The following is an 8,490-nucleotide window of genomic DNA, read 5'->3' on the forward strand; positions in this document are numbered from 1 at the left end:
TCTGAACATATGGTTGCAGTTTCAGAAGAACCTGCTCCCCGACCTGAAACGCCCGCTCTGTTCGATTCAGATCCGCGAACTTCTTGTGCTTGACTTGCGCGCGTGCCAGATGTGCACGCAAGTTTTCCTGATGCAAAGACCAGTCCCACTGCTCCCCGTCCGGCAAGGCTGGTTGGGATGCCGGCCAGGTGGCCATGCTCCCTTCGTTGGCTTCGACTCCGTACAGCGCTTTGAAGGGAGAGCAACCCAGGAATGAAAGGAGGAATTGTACCAGAATTCAGCCGCGGGAAGCCAACGGCGCCATTGCTTGGGGGTGTCGTGCACGACACAGCGCAAGTACATCTCCATGCACTGATTGACACGCTCGCTCTGGCCATCCGTCTGGGGGTGGTACGCTATGGAGTAGAGGAGCTTGGTGCCCGCGCCGGCAAGTAGTTCGCGCCACAGCGCACTGGTGAAGATCTTGTCGCGGTCGCTGACGATGGACTTGGGAATGCCGTGGAGCTTGACAACGTTGTCCCAGAACACGCGCGCCACCTGTGTTGCTGTGAACGGGTGCCACAAGGGCACGAAGTGAGAGAACTTGGTGAAATGGTCAACCACCACCATGATTGTATCGTAGCCTTCTGACGTTGGCAGTCCCTCGACAAAATCCATGGTCAGCTCCTGCCAAGGTGCGGAGGGGATCGGCAGAGGTGCCAGTTTGCCCGCAGGCTTGTGAAGTTCATGCTTGGCTTGCTGGCAAACGTGGCACTGGCGCACGAACTCGTCGACATCTTGTTTCAGTCCTTTCCACTCAAACACCTTCTTGACTCGGTGGTAGGTGGCCGTTGCTCCGGAGTGGCCTCCTACGGCGCTGTCATGCATCGCGCCGATGAGCTTTGTGCGCAGAGCGGTGTTTGCGCCGATCCACAGTCGCCCCTGACGCCGAATGAGTCCCAGCTCGTACTCGTCATCATCTAGGTTGTGCAGCGCAAGCTGTTGCAGTCGTTATTGCACGTCAGGATCAGTGGCGTAGGAATTGGCCACTTCCTGGATCCACGCGGGCTGACACAGAGACAGGGCGTTGGCGCTGAAGGGGCTGCCCACGCGGGAGAGCGCGTCTGCAGCTCCATTGTCGATGTCGCGCTTATACTGAAACTTGAACTGCAGTCCAACCAGCTTTGACATGGCGCGACGCTGGACGTCAGTCACCAGCTGCTGATCGCCGAGAGAGCACAAACTTTTGTGATCTGTGAGGATTGTGAACGGCCCGCGCTAAAGATAAGCACGCCACTTGTCCACCCCATCATAACTGCCAGGAACTCCTTCTCATATGTTGACAATTTCTGGTTCTTCACTCCCAACGCTTTGCTGTAGTAAGCGATGGGGTGGCCTTCTTGTACCAGCACTGCTCCAATGCCCGTGTCGCAAGCGTCCGTCTCAATCATGAAGGGCTTGTTGAAGTCTGGGAGGGCGAGCACTGGCGTGGTTACCATCGCCTGCTTGAGTGTGTCGAAGGCGTGTTGCGCAGTCTCTGGCCACTCGAAACCCTTCTTGGTGAGCTGCAGTGTGAGGGGCTTTGCAATGATCCCGTAGTGGGGCACAAACTTGCGATAGTAGCCAGTGAGCCCCAAGAATGCGCGCAACTCTGTTGCATTTGTTGGTGTAGGCCACTAAGCCATGGCTTTTGTCTTCTCTGCATCTGTTGCGACACCTTCCTTGGAGATGACGTGGCCGAGGTAATCGATGTGGTCTTGGGCAAAGGAACACTTCGACATCTTGGCATAGAGCTGGTGCTCGCGGAGCAGGCTCAGGACGAGCCGGAGATGCTCCAGGTGCTCTTCCCACGTCTCACTGAAAACCAGAATGTCGTCAAGAAAAATTATGACAAACTTACGGGTATACTTGGCGAAGATCGCGTTCATCAGGCATTGAAATGTTGCAGGCGCATTTGTCAGGCCGAACGGCATCACGCGGAACTGAAAATGCCCGTGGTGGGTTTTGAATGCAGTCTTGTGTTCGTCCTCTTCCCGCATTCGGATTTGGTGATACCCTGCCCGTAGATCGAGCTTGGAGAAGAAGGCAGCACCGGCTAGCTCGTCGAGGAGCTCATCCACGATCGGCAATGGAAACTTGTTCTTCACTGTGATGTCATTCAGGCGCCGGTAGTCGACACAGAACCGCCATGTCCCATCCTTTTTCTTCACTAACAGCACGGGAGCAGCGTACGGACTGACAAAGTGTGTGATCACGCCGACATCGAGCATTTCCTTCACTTGGCGCTCTATTTCGTCTTTCTGCAGTGGCGAGTAACGGTAGGGTCGAGTGTTTGTAGGCTGAGCTCCTTCTTCCAGTGTGATTGCATGATCGTACTGCCTACGAGGGGGCAGACCAGTAGGCGTGGTGAAGACATCAGCAAACTCCTCCAATAAGTCGCTGATCGGCGTCTGCGAAGGAATGCGCGACTTGGGTCTGGGGGGTTGCATTTCCACCATGGCCATAGCCCAGATGTCATTGCCTGCGATCAGCTTGCAGAGCTCGGTCGGCTGAACGGCCGCGAGCGTTGGTGTTGTCTTGGGTCGAACACCTTGCAGGGTGACCAACTCGCCGTCGTGGAGGAAGGAGATGAACTTCTCTTGCCAATGACATGTCATTGGGCTGTTTTTCTCCAGCCAATCCATGCCTAGAATGCCATCGTAGGCGCCGGTGTCGAGCTCGTACATCGACGTTGAAAATGTATGGCCCTGCATCCACCACTTGAGCTCTGGGACTTGGCGCGAGCAGGTGAGGCGATCGCCGTTCGCCACACGCACGTCCAGGGTAGCGATCTCCTGGGTCTCGGCGCCGACACGTTCGACGAAGGATTTGTTGACGAAGCTGTGTGTGCTTCTGGAGTCCAGCAGCAACAGCATCACCTGGTTGCCCACCAGGGCGCGGAGACGAATGGTGCTGGGCGCTTCCGAGCCGTCCAGCGCGTGCGCAGAGATGGTGCAGCACTCTGGAGGGGGAACGACATGCTCCGGAGCGTCGGGCAAGTCGAGAGCGTGCACGGCGTCATCAGTGAGCACCTCGCCAAACGTGCTGACCTGGATCGTAAGCAGCCGCGCTTGCGGATTGCAGCGGTGCTCACGGCTATACCGGTCGCCGCACTTGAAGCAGAGACCGTTGGCGTGGCGAAATTCTTTGAGCTGGCGCTCGCGCGCGTAGTCGTCGGGCTGTTGGCGCGGCGCGGCGCCCGGGCGTGCTGGTGGCGCTTGTGGCGCTGGAGGTGGGCGGCCTTGGGGTTGTGGTCGCGGCCGCGCTCGTGGCGTGATCAACTCCTCTTCTTGGATGCGAGCAAGGATGGATGCGCGCGTGATGCTGGTGGGGGCTTGAAGACGCACCGCGGCGCGCAGTTCGTCCTTGAGGCCCAATAAGAACTGTGTGATGAAGAACTTTGGGGATAGCGACGGGTCGAGCGCCAGGAGGTGGTACATGCGGCTGTCGAACACCTGGCGGTACTCGCTGATGGTGCCGCTCTGCCGGAGTTGGAGAAGCTTGTGCATCTCCAGCTCGAACTCGTCAACGCCGAATTCCTCGATGATCGCTGCGCGGAATGCCTCCCAGCCCAGGCCACTGTGTGTTTGACGAAATGCCTGCAGCCAGTGAGCGGCCTGGCCCTCGATGTACAATGTCGCCGTGGTCACCCAGCTCGACGGCGGTACGCGGTAGAGGTCGAAGTAGGCACGACAGCGATCCAGCCAGAGGTACGGCGCCGTGCTGTCGAAGCGCGGAAAATCGTGCTTGGGCGCCTTGATGTAGGTGTCGTGGTGTTGGTAGAGATGCGGCTCGCTCTGCTGTTGGTGCGGCGCCTGAAGCAGAGGCGGGCGCTGATCGGAGAGGCGTGGGGATGGTGGCGGTCCCTGCTGTTGCTGGTGGACCGGTGGAGGGCGTAGAGGCGGCGGCGGGGGTGGAGGTGGGGACAGGTTGAGGACGGCGTCCGGTCCCGATCCGCGCGGCGACGGCGATCTCTCGAGTGCCTTGCACGTCTCGTCGACGTCGGCCTGGGTGAGATCCACTTGCTTGGACAGCGCCCGCAGATCTTGTGCGACCTGCGCGTTGAAGGCGGCCTGAACCTCGAGTCACTTCTCGCTGTCGGCCTTCTGCTCATCGAGACGCGAGAGGACGGTCTCCATGAGTGCCTTGAGCGTGCTGGTGTTGTCGTCCATGGCGGACAACAGCTGTCTCGTCTGAACCGAGGGTTTGGACGGCGCCGTTGTTCCGCTCCGAGCCGATCCAACCCCGCCGGGGATTTTGGGCGATTTGCCGGAGCAACTCGCACCCGCGGCGGTGGGTGTTACGGATCAAGGCCAAGAGATTGTGGAAGCAGCGGAGAAAAATTTCAGCAGGATTCGATGGCTCTGATAACCAAATGTCACGCCCCGATCTAGATCAGGGAGGACCAGCGACGGTAGGTGAGGGAAAGGGGGATGAGGTTGGCTTGAGAAAGGGGTGAGCGAGAGAGAAACGGAGAGGTGGGAGAGAATATCAGTTTACTGAAAATGACAGCCTGTTTGCTACAATACTCTCGCTGGGTTAAGTACCCCACGTCCCCTCTGGCTCACTCCGGCCACACACTTACAGCTGTCACACGCACGCACTCACGCTTGGCACAGCCAACTGGCAGTCACGCGGTGGTGCCTTGCACTGCCGCGGTGACAGATGGAACCCTAGTGGTCGTCGTCTTCTTTTTCTCCTGCTTCGACCCCCGCCGACTCGGCTGGACGCTGGACGAGATCATCGTCGAGGTTTGTGGCTCTCTGCAGCAATTTACTGCTGCAGAATCTGCTTTTCGTTGCAAAAGGGGCAAACGGATTTATTCACAAGGTTAGCGGCCGCCCGCCGGTGCTATCACCGTGATTGTACTTGAACGGCAAGAACTCACCGCAACTTGGCTAATCCTTGTGCAGGTCCGGTCTACTCCACCCTCCACGTTCTTCCCGTGCAACGTAATGCAAGCTTCCCGAGGAATTTCCTTGTGGTAAGCTTAGCGCGACCATCTAGAGCCGAAGTGCAGGCTACCTGTTCGACCAAATGTCCCAGAAGAAAACCAAAGTCGACGCCGTCCTCGAAGGAGAGACGTATGGCGCCGGCACCGTAACCGCCCATGTTGACCGCCTCAGTGACCTCCCAGATGCGCTCCTCCACAAGGTCATGTCGTTCCTGCGGGCGTGGGAGGTGGCTCGCACCTGTGTGCTCTCGCGCCGCTGGCGCAACCTCTGGGCCTCTGCGCCCTGCCTCGACCTCCGGGTCTGTTGCAAAGCCCGTCACGGCCGGCTACCCATGCGACTCGCCAGGTTCGCCAACCACTTCTTGCTCCTTCGGGAGGTGTCTGCGCCGTTGGACACACTCCGGCTCCTGTCCAGCCCAACGTCGTCTGTTGATGATGATTCAGTGCTGTATAGCCCTAAATATGATGACGACGGGGGGATTACTGCTCTACGGATGTCGACATGTGGATCCGTGCTGCCATAAACCGCAGGGCACGGTTTATCCAGCTTAGTCATCATCCAAGGGATGATGCCTTCTCTGATCTTGAGCACGTGCCGTTCATCTCCTGCCACCTGAAACACCTGCACCTGTCTGGCACAATGTTGCGAGACAAGACACTAATGCAGCTCTCTTCTCAGTGTCCTTCTTTGGAAGTCCTGGAACTCAAGGAGTGCTTCCTGTATGCCCCCCAGATATCATCTGCCTCACTTATTAGTTTGACCATGGTTGAGTGCAGGATCATGGCTGACCTGTCCATCGCTGCTCCAAGCCTTGTATCACTGTGCTGTGTCATACCATACCACCGTGCTCCGTCGTTTGAAAACCTGGGGTCGCTGGCTACCGGCACCATCATGTTAAATGACTCTTTCTTGCATGATAAGTTTGAATACAAGTACAAAGATCGCGATGAAGATGCATTTGAATGTGATAGCGGCGACGACAGTGACTCTGATGATGACCACTGTGATAGTGATACTGATACCGACTTGAGAACTTCTGACATATTGGATGGTGCTAAAGTTTTAGGTGGCCAAAATGTTATCCGCAGCCTTTCAAATGCTACAAGTTTAGACCTGATAGCTGATGCCGGAGAGGTATGCCTATGAATCTGTTGCTGACATATCTCCTTCAGTAATCAATATGCCTATGTTTCCTATGAATCTGTTGCTAATATGGAACGGAGGGAGCAAGTGATATTTTTCAGCTAGTTGTTTCCATTGCCGAAAAAAGCCTGTACTTTACAAACCCTTTTTTTCCACTGGGTGTCCAATGTGCTATGTGCACATTTTGTACTGTTTTTGCACTCAGTGACTCAAGTAACAACAGCTGGCTGCATATTCAAAAATCAAAATCACAATAAGTTATGGGTAACAGTTCTAGTGTTATTGTAATAAAATTGTATAAGCAACGGGAATTGGAAATGAGTAACGGTCTAACGATAACATCATTTTACATAACTTAACCAGAAGTAAACATTCACTTCCATGAAAATTTCTAACTACTAGTAGATTCACTGTGTTACTATTCTTTTCTGTCAACTGAACAAATTCACTTTTTGTGCCAAAGTTGATTCTGAATAGGGAATTGGAAATATGCCAAATTTTTAGCAACCTGAAGGTGTTAACCCTTGGTGAATGGTGTATGGCTGCCGACTTCTATCCGTTAGTTTCATTCTTGCAGCATGCTCCAAATCTGGAGTCTCTTTTTCTTAAACTTAAAACGGTATGAGCTTTCTCATATACTGCTTTTATAGTGTGATAGATTAATTTGGACCTATTTCATGACATTTATTTTGTTCTATGAAAAGGATCATGAGGAAATAGAAGACAATATCAGACTGGAGGGTATATCATTTGCTTGCAAGAACCTTACAATGGTCAAGATAAAATGTCCCAAGGATGACGAAAGAGTTCCTGTGTTAACACAAATGTTCATGGCTAATGGCATACCCATCGAAAAGATAGATGTCTGTCACCGTCAGACTCGCAAAACTTGTGAGTTATTATTACCGTATCTTAATGTCATTGTATTTGCAATGCGAGTCTTACATCATTTACTAGCTTGGTTAAAAAATAAGGCCACAAAGGCTGTTGTATTTGCAATGCGGGTCTTAAGTCATTACTATTTTGGTTAAAAGATATGGCTACTTCTTTAATTTGGAGTTTGTTTTTGGAGCATGACCTGAATTTAGACATTGTAAACTTATTCGCTTCGTCAAATATCAACCAGGTCATCAATCCTTGGCCCTAAGGCGTGGATATGCTGCTTTGTAGGAACTGCAGTTTCAGCGGTATCACCGGTATGATTTTACCTCTGATTACATAGCTTTTCGTTTACTGTAAGGTATACAAGTCCTATCTGGTAGTTGCAATCATCACTTTGTACTTAACATAGATTTGAGGGATTAGAAACTAGCTAATACATTTCAAAATAGTTGGCATCTTTGTCTGTGCACATTCTCCAACGTTAGCATCTTTGTCTGTGCATGTTTTCTAAAGTTATACTTTCACCTCTTTTTCCGTGCATGTTTCTGAATCTATAAATGACAAGGAAATGCAATCCTGCAAGAATAGCAAAACTGTTGTGACAAATCTAACAACACCATTTAAATATACCCAAACTGAACAACTAGAAATAATTTATTTATAAAGTATACTTAAATTTGACTAGCAAGATAAAGAATGCCAGGTAATTTACTTATAAAGTATACCCAAGCCATGCTTCCCTCGACAAAGGTCGCAGTGTGTTCTACTGGAATACTGCTGACAACAAGAAAAAGTATAGGATGGTGAAATGGAAACTTATGTGTAAACCCAAAAACCTTGTGGGGGGGGGGGGGGGGGGGGGGGGGGGGTATCAATACCTCGACGATGAACAAGTACCTAATTATGAAGTGGTGGTGGCGCATTTTCTCTGAACCTGAGGATAAATACTTCCGAAACTCCACACCTTTTATGTCCTCTGCTCATAATGGCTCGCAATTCTGGATGTCTGTCCACAAGGTGCGTGATGAATTCAGAAGCCTTCTGAAATTTGTGGTGGGAGATGGGGCTTCCACCCATTTCTGGCTTGATTGGTGATTGGTGACGGCCCCCTCTCTCAGTCCTTCCCTGTTCTTTTTTTCTTATGTTTCCAATCAGTCCACCTCCATTGCGGAGCTTGCTGCTTGCAACTGGGACCTTGGCTTCCGGCATGCTTTCTCTCCTACAAAGTTGGCCAACTGGCACGACCTCACTGCCTTGTTCCCGGTGCTGTCGGGTTCACCCGATCGGCTTGTTTGGCCCCACTTCACCTTGGGAAAATTCTTAAGTCGTTATACTCTATAAGCTCATCTCTGGGAGGCAGGACTCTCATTTTAAGGCTATGTAGCGAGCATGCATTCTGCTTAAATAATAATAAAATCTTTGGCAGGCTATTAGACTCAAACTTCCAGCTAGTGACCAAATTCTTGAACGCGGCGGCAACACTAACGCAACT

General features: G+C 52.4%; 1 protein-coding gene and 1 pseudogene across 2 annotated transcripts; one reads left to right on the forward strand and one right to left on the reverse strand.

Moving 5' to 3' along the window:
- Positions 1–990: 990 nt before the first annotated feature.
- LOC125535478 lies at positions 991–4,190 on the reverse strand (annotated as a pseudogene).
- Positions 4,191–4,577: 387 nt separating this feature from the next.
- LOC125536459 lies at positions 4,578–7,829 on the forward strand. 2 transcript variants are annotated; one of them, XM_048699686.1, is made up of 5 exons: positions 4,578–4,848; positions 4,932–6,107; positions 6,580–6,735; positions 6,821–7,007; positions 7,243–7,829. In XM_048699686.1, exons 2-5 carry the CDS (start codon positions 5,475–5,477, stop codon positions 7,284–7,286), a joined length of 1,020 nt encoding a protein of 339 aa, XP_048555643.1. In that variant the 5' UTR covers positions 4,578–4,848; positions 4,932–5,474; the 3' UTR covers positions 7,287–7,829. The 2 variants fall into 2 exon arrangements, with proteins under 2 accessions (XP_048555643.1, XP_048555644.1); XM_048699687.1 differs by having other exon boundaries at positions 4,578–4,769.
- Positions 7,830–8,490: the final 661 nt, after the last annotated feature.

The sequence above is a fragment of the Triticum urartu genome, chromosome 2, assembly GCF_003073215.2.
Source record: "Triticum urartu cultivar G1812 chromosome 2, Tu2.1, whole genome shotgun sequence".
NCBI lineage: Eukaryota > Viridiplantae > Streptophyta > Magnoliopsida > Poales > Poaceae > Triticum > Triticum urartu.